A 22,469-nucleotide genomic window follows, 5' to 3' on the forward strand; every position below is an offset into this window, starting at 1 on the left:
AAGTCTAATCCAATCATAAATTGCACCCCTGGACCAATCAGAAAGCCCAGAGCTCTCGATGAATGAAGCTCAAGTGGAGAACTTTGTTGAACCCCTTTGTTCGAGCTGTCACTTTTGAAAGAGCTTTAGCAGGGCTGACCACTATAAAACCCATCATCCAGGAGGAAGGGCAAAGAGAACCCTGCCAGACTTATTAGTTGGATCTTTACTAAAGAGGTTTGCAAAGCAGGGGGAAAAAAAACAAGCCAGGTTCCTTGGACCCTGAAAAGTATTTGCTCAGCCTCTGCGATGATGTTCCCAAGTCTCATAGCTCCTCCGGCTGTGTACCCGAGTCTCCTGCGGCCAACTCCTACTTTAACTTTGCCTCAATCTCTGCAGTCAGCCTTTTCTAGCCATTCTAGCTTCTTGGTGGAAGATTTGATCAGGATCAGCAGGCCTGCCAGTTACCTGCCTAGGAACGGCCCTCCGCCTAGCATGTCCCCTCCAGCCTCCGGGACCAACACAGCCAGGACAGACACGGTGACATCAGAGCTCGTCAGCTGCAACACCTCTAGCGCTAGGAGGGTCTGTTCCCCGCAGACTCCAGTCTCATCCAATAACGATTCCACTTTCCTGAAGTTTGGAGTCAACGCCATCCTCTCGTCCACTCCTAGAGCTGGTAAGCGGCCAACTTTTAGCGCCTCAATTTAGTGTTTCAGGGGGATTAGCGGGAGCTTATTCCTGTGCACTGTTTTCCAGTCTTGGAGGGGGGGGGGGAAGAGTTTCTTCCTATACATCACTGCCAGTGTTGAAGAAATGATCATCATCTGAGTGTTTGAGGAAAGGGGGGGAGAGAGGGAGAGACCTGCAATCCAGAGGCAGAGACCTTCTGCAGAGCATTGGTTGAAGAGTGATGGGAGGCCCTGGCTCTCCGTTCGTTCTGCCGCATTGCATCTTGAATCTTTGCAGAAATGATGAGGATCCCTCTAAATTTTGGAGAGCAGAGTGGTTTGTCGAGTCTGATAAACGATGCCAAAGTGCCTAATCTCTGCCTCGTTAGTATCCGTTCCCTGGGAAAAAGAAAACACACTCCCGGGAACAAGGTTATTTTTTAAACTATAACCAGGCAGATTAATTTGATCCGTCTGCATCTGCTTTAGGGAAGAAATATTGTATTGAGCTGCTACTTTATCATCTCCACTGCTCTCTTCCTGCTACTGGTGGAATCCTGTGAACGGTAAATATCCTTTTTTATTTGCTTTTATTTTTATTTTTGCCAGAAACCTCCCCTGCGTTGCTTCCGAGTGTCCCTCCAAAGACATTCTCCTTTCCATACTTTGAAGGATCCTTCCAGCCTTTTATCAGATCTTCTTATTTCCCAGGTAGGTCTTAAAGCCCCTCCCCTTCCCTCTCCTGACTCCTATCTCATCGCTCTCCTCCACTCCCATCCCCCTTACTTGTTCCAGGCATATCCCAGTAATATTTCTCCGTCCACCCTTGGGGGTTATGCTCTAGTTCAGAGGTTGGACGGAAAACAACATTCAAGAATCCGTCGCGCCAATTTGATGCCCTATTTAGCACAAGCAGTGACTGCTTGACATTTCGTACCAATTCCCCCCTGATCTACAAATTAGCCGGAATTGTCATGGTCCAAATTTGAGGCGGTTCCCTTCTCACAGAGAAGCTGCTGGCATCCTCTTCATGGCTGCGGTTTTCCCACAGAGTCAGTGCACTCTGCCGGTGATCCCCAACAAAAGTTTCAGCACCATGACCAATTTGGTCAGCTCCCTCTGGGCAGCCACACACAGACCTAGCGCTGACTTTACCATGCTGCTGATAGACATTTACCAGCCATGGGCTAATTTCCCATTAAGGGTCATTCAGTGTTCCAGTATTTTCACAAGACCACATGGAGCGTTCCCTTGTTTGGGGTATTCGGTGTGGCAAAAAAGCCACATACATACCCAAACCCCTGTCCATTCGAAAATTTACAAATACGACCTGGGCAGGTAAACAAAACAAATCAAGACTACGATGAAAAGTCCATTAACCTTTTCATTGCCTACTTTGTGTCTTCAGTGTCATATTATTACTAAATATTATCCCCTTCTCTCAATAATAGTGAGATTGAAATGCAAATCTTATCCCCTAAAACCAGAAAGTATATTCATCATTTCGTTCTTGAGTCTCCAATTTCATATATTTATATATATTAACCAATAATGGCTATTCAAATGTAATGACATTTACACGGATTAAGAAAAATAAAAATCAAGAAGGCTCGGGGTATTGAGATCCGAGTCCTATAGCTGCAAAGAGTCAGGATTTGGGGCAACAATTAAAAAAATCTAATTAGACAAACAAGCTATTAATATTTTTTTTAAAAAAGAGGAAGAAAATAATCCAAGCTCTTCCATTCATGCTCCCGATAATGGAATTTGCTTCTTTTCTCCAGCATGTGAATGGCCTAACAAAAACAACTTGAGCTTTATAAATAGCTTTTCATGTCCATTTAATGAAAATGATTTGGGGAAGAGAAGACTGTGTCATCAGTATTCTCCCAAGGAGCTTGGCATGCAGTTGTGTTTAGTTTGAAAGTGTAAATCTCTTTTGTTCCAATAATATATGGCTTTAGCTGCTTGTCCTCAGTCTTTTTCTGTTAGTTCATTACTACACAATTACCATTCACGCTTCATTAGAATCTCTGTCTCTCTTTGGGATTTTTTTAAAGGCGAAACTGTGCCCTTTTTATCATACCAATACCATTGGGAACCAGTCAATGTGCTAATTAGCTGTTACTTTTCATGTCTTCGGATTGAATTCTTCAAGTTTTGTAAGGGGGGAGGGAAGATTAATATAAAAAAGATGAATACTGATTGATCAAAACTGCATCTAAAGAGGACTTTTTTGTTCAAACCAGAAAAGTCCCTCATTTTCATCTCAAGAATAATAAAGTGACTGAAATGATAAAAGCTTCTGAAAAATCAAATACTTTGGGGGGGGCGGAAATCTTTATTATACCTCTATCTTAGTTGGTACGCCTCGCTTTGCCTTTTCAAGCTGCAAACCTTTGAAACACATAACAAAACAGCCCACTATTGATACATTTTACACGTTTCAGTTGATGTATCTAATCCTAGTTCTCACTTGTTGAAAGGGACAGTTATTTAAGCGGAAAGTTCCTTTCATTGCTTCAGGTTTATAGGTGCTGGTCCATTCAGTGGGATGTGTGTACAGAGTGAAGGGGGGGGCTGAAGAGTGAAAAAGACAGAAAGAAAGTTGAAAAAGAGAAGAAAAAACTGGAGAAAGTGCAAAGAAGTTAAAGGAAAGAAGGGGGGAGAAGCGAAGAAGTAGAAAGCGGGGGAAAGCGTGCTGTTTCTTGGCTAGCTCAGCTTAGTCTCTGCTCTTGTCTCTTTCCCCAGCGTCCTCCTCGGTGGTGCCTATCCCTGGCACTTTCTCCTGGCCCCTGGCTGCTAGAGGGAAGCCCCGCAGAGGGATGCTTCGCAGGGCAGTCTTCTCGGACGTGCAACGCAAAGCTCTGGAGAAAATGTTTCAGAAGCAGAAGTACATCAGCAAACCAGACAGGAAAAAGCTGGCAGCCAAACTGGGGCTCAAAGACTCGCAGGTAATTAAGAGCCCCCGGGTGTGCGCGCTTGCGTGGGGTGGGGGCGGCATTCATCCTGGGCGAGCTGGCATGGGGGCCCAAGGACCAGCCATGTGATCAGCATCACGCCCTCCAAGGGGAGAGCCTTTCGCAGGCCACTGGCGGGGATGTCTGTCACTGGCCCATTGGGACCAATCCTGCTAGCTGCTGGGCGCCACCTTAAGGGCACTGAGCACACGACTGTCCATCAGGATACACAGCTTGTCCTTGTGGACTCAGCAACTGTTGGCGGAGCCCCTAGAGAGACACACGGAGGGAGAAGAAATGTGGACCCCCCTGGGTGGGGAGTTACAGAGCGTACACAAAGAGGGATCGCCTGGCTAGCTGGGATGGGGTTTCCTTTCCCTATCCTTCCTCCCCTTCCCACGTGTCATCGCTTCGCCACCTTTATCCTCTCAAGCCTGCTGCACGCACACCGATGGAGCCTAGACAAGAGGCGGAAAGGGACAAGAGCCTTACTCCAAAGCTCTTACAATTTAGGACCCGATCTTGCCAGCTCCTGGGCGCTCTCCGCTCCCACAGACCTCAGCAGGGCTGGCTGGGGCCCAGCGGGGTGATAACACGAGGCGCCCCCCGCATCCAGCCTGCGCTCGGGCTAGCGCTGGACAGGGGAGAAGAGATCAAAGGCAGGGCGGATGAAGTAACCGCTAAGGCTGGAGTGGGAGGCGGCAGCGGCCTGGCAGGTGGAGCAGGGAGATCCGAAGGCTGTTCCAGATTGGGGGGGGGGGGGCATTCAAAGACAAGCAGAGAGCCCAGAGTGGGGGAAAGCGAAAGGGAGAGCAAGCCGAGGCATCGCTATCGGGAGTCAGTAGAGCTGGGCTGCCCATCTACAGTCGGCTCGTGCCCACTGCGCGCTGGGCACCGTCCACACCCTCCCCCGAGGCTTCAATGCCTGCCCTGGGGAGCTGATATGAATTGAGAGTAGATCAGACTCCCTCTGGGCCGCGGCAAGCTCGCATTGGAGCGGTGGTAGTCGCCGTAAGTCACGCGTGCCCCGCCGCCTACGCTACAATTCTCCCTAACCCGAGCCCGGGGCTTTGTGAATCCCTTTCCATCCAGGTGAAGATCTGGTTCCAGAACAGAAGGATGAAGTGGAGGAACTCCAAAGAGAGGGAGCTCCTCTCCTCCGGGGGCTGCAGGGAACAAACCTTACCCACCAAGTTCAACCCTCACCCAGACCTCAGCGACGTGGGCAAGAAATGTTCAGAGGAGGAGGAGGAGGAGGAAGAAGTGTCCCCTCTGTGCCCAGCCAGCCCTCGGCACACCCTGACCTACCACCAGTCCCCACAGCACCTACACTTGAGGGACAGACTGGACTCCCAGATGCCCCCCTCTCCATCCCACTCCAGCAGCCCCAGCAAACCTTCAGACTTCTCAGACTCGGAGGAAGAGGATGATGAGGGGGAAGAGGAAGAGGAGGAGATCACAGTCTCTTAGATCTCCTGCCTGCCCCCGCCGCAACAGGGGACTTTGCAAAGATGTAAATCAAATAGAAATATAGACGTGCTATAAAATTGAAGAGGTGGTGTCCCTCCTGAATGTCTACATCGTTCTCACATGCAGGTTATTTACGGCATAGCCAGGTCTGTCTACACTTACACTCCTTTCCTTGTCTATTTGCTCTGCTTATCAGGCCTTGTATACATAGCATCCATTCCTCTCTCTCTTTGTATGTATGTTTAGCAACCAAACTTGTATGATGTTGCATTTTCCCTATTCAAGCCACAGACAAGATAATTGGAACACCCTATTTTGGAAGGCATGCTTGGTATATAGCAAGGGGGAAGTAATAAAATGGAGCGGCGACTGTGGTTTCTAGACAAAATCGTGGTGAACGCTGTAATTCTTTTATTAGATTTCAAGAGAACTCCTTGCTATTATTAAGTTATGGAAATGATGGAAGCTGTATGGTCTGATCCTGGAACCCTTGTTTTCATGAGTAGTCCTTACACATGTGAGTAATCCCTGTGGAACTATTCATGGACCAGACCCCGCTCCTCTTAATCACATCCAGTAGCACCATACTCCAAGTAGGTCAGTGGGACACATTTGGAGTATGTTGTTACTTAATTCAGAGAACCTAGACCCTCATAAGCAAGAACTAACTGGCATGAACAAGGGTTTCAAAACTGGGATCCATGTGTTTATATTTTAATTGGTGCAGCAATTAAAGCACTCTCTAAACCACTTTTGGTCCACACATCTGTGATCAATTTCTACATTGCTTCTAGTATAGGTTAAATGTGGATGGAGGATAATGGATATGCCTCTTTGATTTTTGACTGAACTTTGCTGTCTTTGCACAGCTTTTATGAACTGTACACTATTTTGTACACTTACGCTGTATGGATGTTTTATACCAAGGTTATTGTGAATGAGTATAAAGATGGACTGATAAGATTTCTCTCATTTTTTTCCCATGGTTTTTAAACTAAAAAAGTAGCTGTTTAACTGTGTAACTTATAAAAAAACACTTATTTTGTATTTTATGTGTACAGATTTTAAATATGTATATATAATAAATGGAATGAATGCCAAATAAAAAGTAGATTTCTGTGGTTGATCATGTCAGTCTGTTGTTTACAGGCTGCTGTAAATTGTGTCTGGGAACAAAGGAATGTGTGAACAACAGGAAAATATCAGGACTGGAGATTATAGAACACCCATAGCAGCACCTTAATTTAAAACTGCTACATTTCAATTGTGTTACTAAATGGATTTTAAAGGGTATGGGACCTGTCCTGAAACCCTTATTCCTAGGAGTAGCCCCTATCATCACAAATAATCTCTCTAACTACAGTGCTATGCATGAGCAAGAATTTGCATCTTCTATACTAGTTGCCTCAATTATGATTCCTCTTTCCTCCAACTCCAACCCTCACCCAAACCAACATCAGAGGGCAAACCCTAGACCCCATGGGCCAGTCCTACATGGTGCTGAGCACCCTTAAATCCTGGACTGGGTCCCATATGGTCAGAATGTTTGCATGGGAAGGGAGGGAAAAAGAGAAGCTCCAGGTTTACAACAAGTTGTTATTCAAAATGTGAGAACACCACATCAAGTCTGTGACCCTTTTAGGAACGCAGTTTGGAACAAGCAGACAATTTAGAAGTTTTAAGCCCCATCCTGCCTACACAACTGGGTGGAGGGCTTACAACACAAGGTTACCAGGGTCTGGCTCCACGCTAGTAATACCACACCATCCTCAGATCAGTAATCCCAGCAGAGTTGGGGTAGGGCCTGTGCCTTTTATGTTTTATTTATCATTTTAACTGTTTCAACTTCATATTTGGGACTCAGTGTTCCACTAAAGAGGAAGACTGAGGTCCAGGATAACCATTCACAAGTATTTAAAACACCAAGAGCACAATACTTCTACCATTAAATCCAACAGCAAAACTCCCATCGACTCCAAAGAGAGCGGGATTAGGTTCCAAGAAAGGAGAATAATCTTTAGGATTTACAGTTAGGAGTAAAGCAATAAAATTAAGCAAGGGAACAATTAGGCTGAATATCAGGAATTATGGGGAAATCCCTAACAACTGTGGAATAATCTCTTCAAGGAAATTATGGGAGCCCCATTGCTTGAGATATTTAAAATTGGAATGGAGATTATACTGCATGGAATAGCTCTGAATTGATTGCAGGGATGAATTAGATGACCTAATAGGTCTTTTTCATCCCTAATTTCTATGATTCACGCACTGAGTAATTGTAAAGCTGATCTACAAAGAAAAAGGCATTGACAATTGCTGAAGCACTTATTTGGCATTGGGTGAAGGCTCTTTATTGGTATGTGCTTAAATCCTAAAAACACAGTTACACCCCATACATTGTCTCCTTTCCATTCCAATATTATCATTTTGTCAATAACTAAATTTGGGTCAGGATTAATTGGTGACCTGTCCACTGACAAGGAAAGAAAGTCTCTGAGAGCATTCTCTTTCCTTTGTCTCATCCTCTGATATTTTATTTAAATTAATGTTTTCTGACCAAAATTTATGACATAAGAGGACCATAATCATGGCCAAGAGTTTTAAGTAGCTAGTGATTTTGGGTGTCCAACCAGAGATGCCTTAAAGGAGCCTGGTTTTCCTTAAAGTGTTCACATCCTCTGAAAATCAGGCCCCATTAAGGTGTCTAAAGCTGGGCAGCCAAAAATGGAGGTGCCCAAAAACACTAATTACTTTTAAAACTCTTGACTCAAGGCCCCTCTGAACAGGATGGTTGAAAATTAAGAATTGTACATTAACAGGAGTTTGTGTTTCATTTGAGTGTAGTATAAGTAGGAGAGGATTTCTCCCTTTTTGGGGGAGCAGCTGGAAGAGACAAATTAGTCTAGGGTCAGTATACAATATCCCCCTCCTCTTCTGCTCCCTCCCTATTATCTGTGGGTACATTACATTATCTCCACTGAGCACAGTTGAACAGTTCAATTCATGTAACATAAAATGGACTTTCGTCAAGATTTCATCATATAGCATTAATGAGATTAATTTGGATAGAGTTTTTAAAAAAAAAAACCCACAAAATACGTAATTAACCTTTGGAACTGATTGCTACGAGATCATATTAAAGACAAAAGCTCAGTAGGCTTCTAAAAAGGATTAGGGATGAAATCCTGGCCTTATTAAAGTCAATGGCAAGCTCCCATGGACTTCAATGGGGCCAAGATTTCACCCTAGGTATATGTATAATGAGACCATCGCAGTTACTTTAGTTATCATATGAACATGTGTTTAAAAAAAAATGAACTACAAACAGTCATCGAAGTCAAGCTGTAACTGACAGGGATTAAGAAAAGACTTGTTGTATGGGCAGATTATTCCATTATTGTGCATTAAGAGGTTTTTTGCACCACTTTCAAAGAAAGGATCCCAGGCTAGATGGACCATTAGTCTGATCCAGTTTGGTGATACCCACAATACCACAAAGGGTGAAATAGGGTGACCAGATAACAAGTGTGAAAAATTGGGATGGGGGTGGAGGTGAGGGGTAATAGGCACCTATGTAAGACAGACTGCCCAAATATTGGGGCTATCCTTATAAAATCGGGACATCTGGTCACCCTACCAGCAAGAGACCCATACAATACATCTGTCCTTGTGCTGGATTTCTGCAATGGGGCAAATTTCACCCAGATTCTTGTTTGCACAGACATAATGAGTGGGATTTCCAAAAGCACCTGCCTTCAGAGCACAAGGCTCATTGAGTTTGCAGATCTTCATTGTTGCTCAATAGTATCTTACCACTAAACCAAGGTATTTTTCACTGCTTGAAATTAATTCAGACTTACAAGGTTTGGTCTTTAAAAAGACCAGGGGTGGGTAAACTTTTTGGCCTGAGGGTCGCATCTGGGTATGGAAATCGTATGGCAGGCCATGAATGCCCGGTGAGGAAGGGGGACTCTATGGGGTGTAGCATGGTGGGGGGGCTCTATAAGGGATGTTACCGAGGTGGGGGGAGAGGGGTCTCATGGGGTGTGGCACTGTCCATGGGCTCTACAGGGGCAGTCCAGGGGACTCCTAAGGGCCCTGCTGGCAGTGACACCAGGGCAGCCATACCAGGCACCGCCATGGCACCCTAGCTGGGATGGGTGCGGCCCCTGGGTGGTTTCGCGGCTCTCGAGGGTGGGGCCATAGGAGTCTGGAAGGGGATTGGGCGTGCTGCTGCATGGGGGTAGGGGAGGGACTGCCGCATAGGGGTAGGCTTCCGATCCCAGAAACAGCGTGATGAAGTCATGCCTGCACAGTGAGACTCTGCGTGCCGGAAGATGGTGCTCATCAAGGGAATTGTGAGTCAGGGCTGGGGAGTGCCAGGCAGGTGGGATGGGGCAAGCCCCTGACTCTACTCCCTGGTGGGAGCACCAAGCAGAGCAGGACAAGCCCCCAACTCCACTCCCCAGCAGAAGCTCAAGGGCCAGATACAAACTATTTGATGGGCCAGAAGCAGCCCACGGGCCACAGTTTGCCCACCCCTGGGTTAGACAGATATTAAGGGTAATGACCAACTAGCTGAACATTAATTTAGACTAAGGCCAGATGAATATTGCAGTAATTTTTTGGTGCACAGTTGCTTGAATTTTTAGATTAATTTCATAAGAATTGTAATATGAATTGCTCATGGGGAGTGGACAACAGAGCAGTTTCCTGGGGATGAGGGGAATGGTTTGATTTCCTCTTTCCCTATCCCAGCAGTCTTTGACAGAAATTAGCCACCCGACTTCACCCAGCTCCACTGTATCAGTGAAAGTCAAATAGGTGCATTGTTATAATTTCTGCTAAAATATTCAGCCGTGAAGATGATACCATTAATACTTAAATACTTAATTACTATTATTAATTAATACTTAAATACTTAATACTTAAAATGGGCATCAGACAGCCTTCTGCGATTAATGGAAGTTTTGCCATTGACCTCAGTGGAGCCAAGGTTTAACCTTTGCTTTGTAAGTCTCATCCAAATACATAGGATATTACACAAAGATATTATTATTCACTTGCTACTTTAACAGGAAGCTGTGAAGGCAGATCAAAATATGTAATATATTAACTATATTTTTTGTGAATAAATGTATAACCTGGATCTCTACTGCACTGCCATATAGTATATGGTTTTTAAAACCAACCCAACTCCTCTTGGTGTTAGTCAGAAGTGCAGGTCATTTTTTCTGTTAGATTATACACAAAATGATTTCACTCCACTGAGACTGTTCTTATGTAAAATTTCTCTTGTCTATATTCTTTATTATTGTTCCTTGATCTTTTACCTACTTTGTGCTAGAAGAGAGGCAACTCTCTGGTATCAACTCTTTTGCATTCAAAAACAAAGAGGGGAAAAGAATCAGCAATTAGCTTTAATTAAAAGAAAACCACACTAGGGTACAGATCACACGTGAAAGTTCAATGTGTATCTAATGATTTAAAAAAAAAAACAAGAAAGATGCATTCAAAGATTATTCCACAGATGACTTTTTTGCTTGGATCAGTGTTTGCACTCTCTGCTTAAATACCACCCTTGGCATTGAATCATGAATATTCATCTGAATCTGCTTTAAAAATGAACTTGAAAAAAATCAAACCAAATGCTAATGTTTTGCAAAGAAAGTTCAATCTAGATACTCAAAGAGTTAAATATCTTCACCTGAATGGGAGTTCAAGAGGTCTGAGGATTAATGTTCAAAGATGCTGATCCTATAGGATCTTAGTACCTAACTTAGCAAGACTACTTCAGAAGATCTGGGATTATGACCGGGGATATATCACTATACCAAGTTCTAGGCCTTGTAATTGAAAGCAAGGTCTCTTAACCTACCCTAATATGATAAACATCCAATGTAACAAAATGTATGCATGAGGAGTCCAGACATGGAGAATGAAACAGCAGCCAAGAAGGCTGCCTGAAGAAGAGCTCTGTGGGCCTGAAAGCTTTACCCTCTCACTAAACAGAAGTTGGACCAATAAAAGATATTACCTCACCTACCTGGGCTCACTTACTCTAGAGATTATTCATATATGCAAGTAAAACAGCACGTTAGCATCAGCCTCTGAGCCAGCACACTTAGCAGCAATTATTTTTGTTTCTAAAGATGAAGATGAAAATAGTAATCACCACAGCATGTCATTCATTTAGAAAGCTCTGTCCTTCTTTGTGACAGAAGAATGATTGTGAGTGAAGCACAGTCCAAGAGGACTAGTCGTACTTGGAAAAGTCGCTTAACCACTCTGGGCTTCAGTTTACACATCTGCAAAATGTATATACAACTTACATGCATTACCTCACAACAGTTTCAAAAAGTTTAACTAATACTTGTAAATGAATTTGAGATGTTTGTATTCCTTTGCATTTCTATAGAACCTTTCATCCAAAGATGCCATCTATTGAGAATCTTCCCATTCATTAAGTTTAACAACAAAAATTACAAAATATAAACCACTTGTCCTCATAAATGTAATTTCTATAAGTGCTGTTTATTATGCTGGAACTGGTTGTGACAATATAGTTAGGTAGAGGTTTAACAGGAATTTTACACTTTTTATTTCATGAAAAAATAGTAAAAATGGCAAAAATGGAAGAGCATCTGAATTTTGACTAATATTTGAAATTTTCATGGTGGTTTGATGACAAATGGGTCAATACAGAAAAAATAACATTTCCAAAAATCATCCCTTTCTGATATTTTTCAGGTTCCAGAGTAGCAGCCGTGTTAGTCTGTATCCGCAAAAAGAAAAGGAGGACTGGTGGCACCTTAGAGACTAACCAATCACCAAATTGTCTCACCTTTTTTCAATGCTTTTGCAAAACAAGGCATGAAACATGCTGGGCTCTGGTCTTTGCTCCACATGTGGCAAGTAATGCAATATCAGTTACTTATAGGCAGTGTTTGTCTGTCTCAAGACTGGCCACTTTTTCTTCTTAACTAAAAAGAAATGGGGCTAGACAAACCCACTGTATTCAGAAGTGATGATGTAACTTCTGCTGGGAAAACCTCTGGAGGGGGAGAGGGGTCAGAGATGTGTGCACATGAAAGAAGGGGGGGAGATGATAATTATGTAGCGGTAGTATCTGAAACACCATATCATTGGGGCTTAGAGAGACAACCAGCCAGTTCTGCTGGGGAGACCGTCCAATTGATTTAAATCCACTAGTTAACCAAGCACATAACCCAGTGACAAAGCTTCCTGAAAAATATCTGTGACTGCAATTTGGGGAAATAATTGTCTCATGTCATTGTAGAGAAATACCAGGTCTGAATTTGGCTACAATCATTGGCCTAAATTTTCAAACCTAAGTGCTTAATGCTAAGAGCCTAAATCTTTATTTTGATACATAAATGTGAGTGACCAGATTTTCAGAAGTGCTGACCACCCGCAAACCTGAGCAAAACCAATGGAAGCAGCAGGTGTTCAGCAGCTGTGAAACTGTTGTTCTGTCTCAAACAGTGTTAAAATGAAAAAGGGGATTGTTGAGCATATCTAGAGAGCATGTATCTTTCATTTCCACTAAGAAGCCCTCATTTTGCAGGGTACAAAATGGAAACTTGCCTATCAAGATCCTCACATGAAGAATCCAAAATGTCCATCTTTATCTGTTCTGCGGCTGTAATCAAGATGTAATCCCTATGTCTGGTTTTGTTCGTAGGTCTCTCAGAAATACAATAGTGAAAAGTTGCTTCTCTGAACAATGACCACCCCAAAATGTGCTTGTCTGAAATGGGATGCTTTCTCCTGAATTATAATGAATACACCAAAAAGTCCACTTACCTCATTTCCATGAATTAATTCCAAAGAGAGGCTATGTGGGCCAGTGGGTTACTCACAATAGAAACATGAGGCTGGTAGAAGTGGAATGTTTGATTTCCTTTGATTTTTTTGCTAAGAAACATCTAGCTTTAAATATTGTACATTGGCTTGCACCAAAAAAGTTATTAGTCTCTGATCCAGCCAACATAATTAAGAATCCTGACTCCACTCCAAATCTATATTTGCATTCATTAGTTCAAAATCCTAACTAGACAGAAGTGAAATAAGGAATAATTGATGGTCCCTGGAATTTGAAATCTAGATAAAGCTTATCAGGTAGGGTATGCTGGTTATAGACTAAAAGACTTACAACAACATAATTGACTGAACAATTTGATGCCTCCCTAAGAACTGAGCCACTACAAACTTTTCTTCTTCCCTTCATATGTGACTTTACTGATTGAGGTCCCTGAGACTTCATTAGGAACTTCCATACATTCTGAATTGAATCTTAACATCTTCCTCATATGTTGCTGTGCCACCCATTCAATGCCTCAAAGTGACCTTTCATCCTTCAGACTTTGAACCTACAGTTTTAAAATGGCACTAGGTCTTTCATTTACCATATTCCCCCTAAAGTAGACAGGTGAAGGAGTATTTAGGACCCACTAGATCACACTCACTACATGTTCTACAAACTCATCTCTTTCCCTTACATGCATCTACTAAGAGCTTATCTAGGTCAGGGAAATTCACATTGGTGTATGCCCCTAATGTAGACACGCTGCCTTGATGCAAAATGAGGCCTCCGATGATGTGACTTATCCAGTGCCATGGGTCTACTCTGGGGGTTTGCACCCACCAGACTCATCCCCTACAGAGGCTATCAAACATCCATTCAAGGACAATACATTTTAATTTCTACTGAGCTGGGCAGGATTCAAACCAGTGACCTGCAGATAACAGGTTCCATAGCTCACTAAGGTTATGGTCACACTACAAGTGCTACAGCTACAGAGCTGCAGCTATGCTGCTGTAGCAGAAAAGGGGTGCAGTCATTCTCTGGGCATCAGAGAGAGAAAGGAGGAAATCCACGGGGAGTTTTAGAACCAAGATCCTTAGAACCAAGACATATACCCACCACCACCACCCCCCTCAGGTGTCAGAGCCAACGGTATAGGCACATAGTAAATGTTTGTAAAGGGAAAACAAGATGTGGTAAATGTGGGAGAGGGCATTCCTACCAAAATTGTATTGAAGGAGTGGAGTTCAAATGTCATAACAGCAATGGTAAATACAGTTCAGCAGATGGAGGGTTTACAGTGACAGGCTAAGGAGATACAAAAGGCAAAAGTTGTTAATATATCTTATGCAGAAGATGTAAGGAGGCTGTCAAAATATCAAGAGGAGAAAATCAGCACAGGGAAAGGGGAACTGTAGACATAGCCTTACTCTATTAAAATATGATAAATACTGTGAAAGGAAAAGGCGATTATATACCATCAGAGAAAAAAGAAAAGTTTATTGCATTTATGACATCAGTGATAAATTGCATATTTAGAATAGTGGGAAAAAAATCAGAAAAAAATGAAAATTATAGCAAGCAGAAATATACTTGCATGTTAGCAATCTGTCAATAGGCCACATTGAATGAGGTTAATGGTGAAATATGACTAGAATGGGTATCAATCTCTTGCTGGAATGTCCACAATCTGATAGCACATGGTTAAGATCTAAAAGAAAATATCCTGGAAATGAAAACGAAACCCGATATCATACGTATCAAGGAAACATGGTAGGTTAAACAGCTTGCTTTTAAAATTTTTAAAAAGTGGTATGCCACAAAGAAGTGTTATCAACCCAACTTTGTTTAATGTGATGAAAAATGATCACCCAAATCAAATAAGAGCTATGGTAGATGTCACTCTATTCACAGATGATTGTGCTCTGTGGGTTTGGAGCAAGCATTTGAGGTGGCAGAAAAGAGAATCAATAAAGCAGTATGAGACATGACTGGGGAAATGCATGGGGTTTCAAGGTTTCTACTGCCAAAGCCAAAGAACTGAAACAAAAGGTACAAAGTAATGTAAACTGTATCTTTATGGGGAACAAATGGACATATTAAAAAGTTTCAAATTCCTAGGGGTAATAGTGGATACTAAATTACTTTGGAAAGATCATATAAACCATGTTATGGGTAAATGTATACGAAAGATTAGCCTGTTTGTCCTGGTGGGACTAATTGCGGGTGAATAGCTAGTGATGGTACACAGAGCCTTAACCAGAGCAGTTGTTAACTATGGCTGCCAAGTTTTTGAGTGAGCCTCAAAATCAGAACTTAAAAAATTCGGATTAATACAAGCCCAGGCACTATGAATTGCAGGCAGTGCCTATATGTACCCTACAGATAGTTTCTGATGAAATGCCAGTTACACTACAAATGAAACTATTGGACCTCACTTTCTGGGCCAAAGTTAATGGGAACTATAAGATAAAGATGCCAAACAAATGCAAGAGGATTGTTGGGAATCCAATAGATAGGAGGACTAGTGCATCCAGTGTTAGAACTGCATGTGCCATTTGAGTTAAAATGTGGCTGCAGAAGTAGAAACTCAAGGAAAAGCAAAACAATGTCAAACTTTTAGTCATAGAGAAATTAATGAATGGAAAGTCACATGTCCAGACATGGATTTAGATGTATTTTATAAACTTTAGGGGAAAAAATAGACAGTAGGTATTAAAAATGAAGTGTGTCAGTACATGATGAAAAGTGGACTTGGTCCCCCCCCCCATATATACAGATATGTCCAAATCAGAAAAATCAGGAAGACTAGGGACAGCATATTGTGTACCAAAATCAGAATTAGTACATCTAAAAGAATATCCCATTGCATAGCTGTGATGACCTCTGAACTAGTAGCAATTATGCTAGCTTTAAATGGGGTCTGGGATGTACGCTCAGCAATAGCTGTCATTTTTTTGAATTCCATCTCAGGCCATATGGCCATAAATATGGTGTCTTGTATGTAGAAGTGACGTAATCAATGAAATTATATTTCTAATAACAGAATTAGTACAGCTACAGATACACGTAGCAGTAGCTTGGATCCTAGCACTTATTGGGATAACAGGGAACAAAATTGCAGACAAAGCAGCTGAAAACGTGATAAGAAATGGAAAGATTGACATAGAAATACCCTTGAGTAAACAGGAATTGGATTAATGAAAAAAAGAGGAAGGAGACTTTTTGAATTTTGCCCTAGAGTTGAGGATGACAACACATTTCAGGGCCTGGACAGGAAAAAAAGAAGTTATTTTGTTTAGCGTACTCACTGGCCATTGTGGCTTAAACGAAAATCTTTTTCAAATAAATAGACACAAAGATGAACTATGTGCACCTTGTGTGGTGAAAGAAACAACTGATCACCTTTACTGGTATATATAGGCTTTGGTAAAGAAGGGGGAAAACTTTCTAAGGAATTCAAATGTCTTAAGGCAACAAAAGTTACATTATATTATTTAGTAAAAATAGTGTGTGTGGGGGGGAGAATATAGGGCAGTATTTAAAGAGTATTGTTACTGTACCTAAAGGACCTAAGGAAATACTGTAGCTGTTTATCTGACTGACCAAAATCAAGTCCTAACTAGTAGAGAATTGTAGAGGCTCTAAGTAAATAGAACAAATCGACTTGACAATGGGATCACATGTGCCGTTGTCAAACAGGAGTAAGAGACAAAGCAGGAATTCTCTCCACAAAGAGATTTAATCCTGGGAAAGGCCTCCATCACTAGCATTTTATCTCTTTCTGATTCTAATGAATATTGATGAACCATCAATAGCTAAGAAATAAAGAAATCCTCCTCAGCAGTTGTTGGTGTCTTCCCGGTTAACCTGTATCATTTACTTAGGGGTAAGTGAACCCACCTCTGGCAGCCATTCCAAATAAAGGGCCCTTGGAGGGGGAAAGGATAATGAGAGACTGAAGGAAAGCTGTTCCACAAGAAGACACCTTCAGCTGTACATCTCCATATCCCTTCTACTGAATCACATGCAAGAGCACAGCCCTGAAGGGTTATTTACCCACAGTACACACAGCAGAGGCAAAACTCATACTTCCAATGCGAATGCTATGCTAGGGCATGTCTAAACTGCAGATGGGAGTGTGCATCTCAGCCCAGACAGACAGACATGCTCTAGGTCTCTTCACGCTAGCACTGTGGACATTGCAGAACGGGCTAGCTGCCCAAGTACACGCCTGCCCCATCCCCTGGGTCCAAGCTCCGGGGGCTAGCCCAAGCGACTGCCTGAGCTGCAACAGCCACACTGTTATTTTTAGTGCATTAGCTCAAGCAGAGCTGGCCTGTGTCTGTCTACTCAGACTGGAAGACATGCTTCCAGCTGCAGTGTAGACATACCACCAGTGACAGCAGTGGTGGATTTAGAGTTAGTGGGGGCCCTGTGCTCAGCTTCATTTTTGGGGAGCATTCTCTTATCTCCTCCCCACACACACACCCTGTTTTTCCATTCCTTTTTTCTCCATTCTCCTCCTGAGGCTCAGGGCTGGGGATGCAGGGTCTGGGAGGGACTTAGGGTGCAGGAGGAGACTCAGGATGTGGGTGCGGGGTCTGGGCAGGAGTTAGGGACTTAGGGTGCAGGAGGGGGTACAGGGCTGGGGCAGGCAGGGGGTGCAGAACATTTACCTCAGGCAGCTCCTGTTTGGTGCAGGTGGTTTTGCGCAGCACGGCACCGCCCCGATGGCTGAGATTCTGGGAGCTGTACCTGCCCCCCCGGCAGGGCCGCCCAGAACACAGAGGCTGCAGGGCCCTGGGCTAAGGGGACCCCAGGCTGCAGCTCTAACGCCCCTTTCGGAATGTGGCCCTCAACCTGTGAACATGGGCAGAGGACTCAGGAGGAGCAGGGGCGGCCATGCAGCCAGAAAGAAACGGTGGTTTTCCCCTCGGCCAGCTGAACAGCCGCCCTGTGGTCCTCCTGAGTCCTCTGCCCACTCCCGCCACCCCCGCTTCCCGCCTGCTCCCCTGAGGCTGCAGGTGAGCCTCCTTCCCCGCTCTCTGCTGCCCCCGCAGTGCAGCCCCGGCTGGTGCTGAGCTGCCTGAGTGCCCACCCCTGGGGCCCCCTGCTGTTGGGAAGCCTCGTGCCAGGGCACCCTGTGTTTATTGGTAAATCCGCTCCTGAGTGACAGTCCTCAGCTTCACACTGGCCTGCAAAGCCTCAAGGTTCTGCAGGACTGTGCCTAGTAAACTGGTTCATTGGCTTTGTCTAGTTTGAATAAAATCATCACGATCAGAGTACTGTATCAATGGCAGACATCCTTGCTCAGCCTGTCGGTGTGGAGAAAGTGCCATTGTTATTAAAGTAATAAGGAACAGGAGACAGTAATATAAAATGGGAGAGAGGCCATTGTCCCTACCTGATCCAGGCCTGCTATAGTCTAGGATAAGACTAACTTTGCAACCTGTGTCTAATCAAGTATACACTGTTCAGAGCAGGGCAAAATCCTCTCATCGGACAGAGTCACCCATCACTGCCTGTGACTCTCTGTCCACACACATACCAACAGGTATTTTTTCTCCCTTTCCCTTGGATTTGGGTGTTATAAATCTGGTAGTAACAAATAGCCCTTTCCTTTACTCTCTGCTTGCTATACTCAGACTATGACAGAGCTTTTCCCCTTGGTATACCTGTGCCTCTCAAGGCTAACAGCAAAACAGACAACAAAATATGAATGTAGCTGATGGGATAATCCACATTCCAGGTGACTGTGGTGGCATAACACCTTTTAGGAAACACATAACATGTCCCCACATGCTCCTTTAACCTATAACACCTAGAATGCATCTTCCCATTAATTCTTTTGTACCACTAACAGCTGAGGCTCATGTAATCAAGTAATCACTCAAACTTCAGGCAGGATAGAATACCACACGCACACACACAAAAATTTGGACAAGGGCGGCGGGGAGACATGACCAAATTAGTATTGCCTAGCTCTAACACCGCCAAAAGAAAATCCCTCCCCGCATCACTCAAAAGGTTATATGGATGTATATGAAACAGAGATTCGCAGGATGGGCCTCAGCTCCAACTCAGCTTAAATAAAAGAACCCTTAGCCCCCATAAAACACACACATGGAAAAAAATACATGGCCATCAGCATCACACAGTTGTACATGATGCAGCACTGCATGACAGTCGTGCAGGACTCAGTAACATGGAACCATAACAATACTAATAGCCTTAAACCAAATCAACCCTATAGCCATTAAGGCCCCCCTCACAGCTCCTTCAGAGGTCACAGATATAACTACAGTCACACAGATCACAATACACAAAATGTCATATTTAGGATGGGGAATTGTAATTTAAATGTAGCTCCCTTAGACCTAGTGCTCAACAAAGGGTAACAGTCCCCCTTGCCGTTGGGCTCCTTGGGGCGTGTTTACACAACTATTCTAGAATAATTATTCTGCACCAGCTATTTTAGTACATTTCCAAGCATGCACAAGCCCTTAGAGGTGAGGCGTTTCAAGCGCCAATGCTTTTCCTTCATGGTGAAAGGACACTGGAACAAAAAGGCCCATTGCTTACCTCAAACAAGAAGGAAGTTCTGTGGCTATGCCAGAGCCTGATACAAGCTGAGTTTGTGTTAGGGATATGGTAGGGCTGGGAATTCTGGTTAGGCCTTCCCTTAGAAGAGAGGAAGGGCTTCTTGATTTGCTCTTTATATAGGGGAGACACAGCTAGAGACATTAGCCATCCCATGTTGCCCCTGGCCTGAAGCTTTCTAGTCCTGATGAGGAAATTTTAAAGTGCTGGTCCTTATAAATGCTTGGTCCTCTGATACAGAGCTCAGATTGCTAGTTACTGTCAATTCTGAGAGAGGAAGGGAGACTGTGGTTTCAGAGTCACACCATGTTTTGTTTTGATACCTAATGTCAATATTTGTATAAGCCTAAACTCTGGAACAAAGCCATCCTTTGTCTAACGCACAGGTGCAAACTAGGGCCCATGTTAAAACATTTAACCACTTGTCTAAGGGACACCACAGCTGGGATTGCTGTTATGTGTTAGTTATTCCATCTCAGCAGAAGGAATGGTGCTGACTTGAAACTCTTTTGTGGGGAAGATGTTGAACCTTGGGCAGCAAACTCCCTTTTCCCCTTTGACAGGAGCAGGAGAAGAGAAGATCAGTCTGAAGGGGGGATGTTTTTGTTAACTATTTCACACTTGGTCTTGTTACCAGTGTTAATGTACACCACCATCATTAGGCTTCAGAGTTAACACTCAGCCCAACCAAATGAAGCTGCTCATACTTTCTCAGACCTATTATTTTGCTCTGTCTGTTGGCAGGCAGTATTACATCTGCTCACAGAAGCAGCCATTCACACTGACAGGGGCTGGAGATGTACACTTTTTAAATGAAACCATAAACTAATTGGAAGGGTGGAAAAACCAAAGCACTTTAAGTCCTGGGAGACAAGATGGTTCAATTTCTGTGCCTGACACAACCTTCATCTCATCCAATGTTGGATGATGGGTTTAAAAGCAAAAAATAAAAAAAATCCCCTTTTGCAGGGAGGTCAAAATGACACCCCCTTTTCCAGAGTCTGTGGAATGTGGGGCCTCACTGCTGTAAATACCTCCTGTGGGCACAGGAGTGTTGGGAAGGATCATCTTATTGGCTACTGATCTGTGGGCTACACTGACCCAGGGAAGTGAACATTGCACCCCGTCCCCTGAGCCCATTAGTTCTATAGGTCATGGAGTGTGGGCTATGCTGCCATGTGGGTTTCTAGTGGTAGAGGGGAGTTTGAAAGTGCATCTGAGATGTGCAGGAGCTCTGCTGCTGGAGACTGCCTGGGGCTATGCTGAATTTCTTACCCTCCAACCACAGTGGTTTTGCCTCTGCAGTTGAATCAGCTGGAACTGGTGATTGCTCTTTGAGGGAATTTAAAGCTTGTATGCTGCCTTTGGTTTGTGCACTGCACCTTTAATGTCTATGGACCCAGGGCCATCCTTAACCATTATGTGGCCCTATGCAGCCACACTGTGGGGGGCCCCAGGCCTCCACGGGGTGGGGGCTGGCTTGGGGGGCAGGGGAGAACCGCCCCCCAGCAGTCACCGGTGGCACGCCGAGTTGCTGCACTTCCCGCCATTAGTGAGTGCAGGCTCGACCCTGGAGTAGTCCTCAGGGGAGTGGGGGCAGGGCTGGGGCAGAGCAGGGTGGGGGCTTTGGGGAAGGGGTGGAGTGGGGGTGGGGCTGGGGCAGAGTAGGGGTGGGGGCCATGGGGAAGAGGAGGGGCGGTGGCAGAGCAAGGGATGGAGCAACATGCAGCTGCCTAGAGAACCAGGAAATTTGGTGCCCCAAATTTTCTGGTGTCCTATGCAGCTGCATACTTTGTGTATGGGTAGAGATGGCCCTGTATGGCCATGTCTACACTGGTAGATTTCTGCATTGTAATTCCCATGGTGTACACACTGCCAAGCCATGCAGTGAGCAGAAACTGCCCAGTTGCAGTGCTGTAAAAAACCCCACCCCAACGAGAGGTGTACAGCTTTCTGCTCGGGGGGTCCAGCACCACGATGCCAGTGTAGACACCCTGGTCAATTAAAGTGTCTGGGAGGTGTCCCACAATGCCTGTTCTCGCCTCTCTGGTCATTGGTTTGAACTCTACTGCCCTGCCCTCAGCTGACCAACAGTCATCCCCACCCCTTAAATTCCTTGGGAATTTTGAAAGTCCCCTTCCTGTTTGCTCGGTGATGTGTGCAGTGATCTCAGCACATCTTTCCAGGAGATCCCCCACTTGGAGCAATGCCAAGCTGCTGGGCCTCATCAGTATTTGGGGAGAGGAAGCTGTCCAGTCCCAGCTGCACTACAGCCATAGGAATTATGATACCTACGGACAGATTTCATGATGCATGACAGAACGGGGCCATGACCAAGACACATTGCAGTGTAAGGTCAAAGTGAAGGAGCTGCAGAACGCCTACCACAAGGTGCGGGAGGCAAACAGCTACTCCGGTTCTGCGCCCATGAGCTGCACATTCTACAAAGAGCTGGATGCGATACTCGGTGGCAACTTCACCTCCACTGCAAAGGTCACTGTGCATACTTCAGTGGCTCACCTGCCAGTTGAGAGTGGACCAAGCCAGGAGGAGGAAATCTTGAATGAGGATGTGGAGTTCGATGGGGACCCAGAGGCAGAGGACGACTTGGAAGTCAGAGATGCATGCAGCCAGGAGCTCTTCTCTACCCCAGAGGAAGCTAGGTAGTCACAGCTGTCGGAGCTTGGTGAAGCGCAAACAGGAGAGGAGGCCCCTGGTAAGTGGTTTTGATTTTGGGAATCGCTGAAGTGAGTTGTTGGGGGCAGGAGGGTTGCAGAAAGCAGGCTTGTGTCTGTATGATGCATGTACCACCACATGCCTAGTCTAAGCGGTGGAACAGGGTGTTCATTGACTCCTTCAGTTCACAGGAATCTGCATCAGAGATCTCCAGGAAACGCTCATGGAGATACTGGGCAATCTGCTGCCGCAGGTTATTTGACAGAGCTGCTTTGTTTCTTT

The 22,469-nt window shown here is 44.4% G+C and overlaps 1 protein-coding gene across 1 annotated transcript; it reads left to right on the plus strand.

Moving 5' to 3' along the window:
• The first annotated feature begins 288 nt into the window (after window positions 1-288).
• DBX1 (developing brain homeobox 1) lies at window positions 289-5,080 on the plus strand. Its single transcript, XM_073350654.1, has 4 exons — window positions 289-658; window positions 1,260-1,361; window positions 3,402-3,604; window positions 4,703-5,080. Exons 1-4 carry the CDS (start codon window positions 289-291, stop codon window positions 5,078-5,080), a joined length of 1,053 nt encoding a protein of 350 aa, XP_073206755.1.
• The last annotated feature ends 17,389 nt before the right edge of the window (window positions 5,081-22,469 follow it).

This window comes from Lepidochelys kempii, chromosome 6 (genome assembly GCF_965140265.1).
Source record: "Lepidochelys kempii isolate rLepKem1 chromosome 6, rLepKem1.hap2, whole genome shotgun sequence".
NCBI classification, from domain to species: Eukaryota; Metazoa; Chordata; order Testudines; family Cheloniidae; genus Lepidochelys; species Lepidochelys kempii.

Excerpts from the sequence above, each read along its gene's own strand:
- DBX1 (XM_073350654.1), top strand. The coding sequence starts at position 289 with ATGATGTTCCCAAGTCTCATAGCTCCTCCGGCTGTGTACCCGAGTCTC. Across the intron at positions 1,362-3,401 it reads CAGATCTTCTTATTTCCCAG|CGTCCTCCTCGGTGGTGCCT; the intron begins GTAGGTCTTAAA and ends CTCTTTCCCCAG. Across the intron at positions 3,605-4,702 it reads TGGGGCTCAAAGACTCGCAG|GTGAAGATCTGGTTCCAGAA; the intron begins GTAATTAAGAGC and ends CTTTCCATCCAG.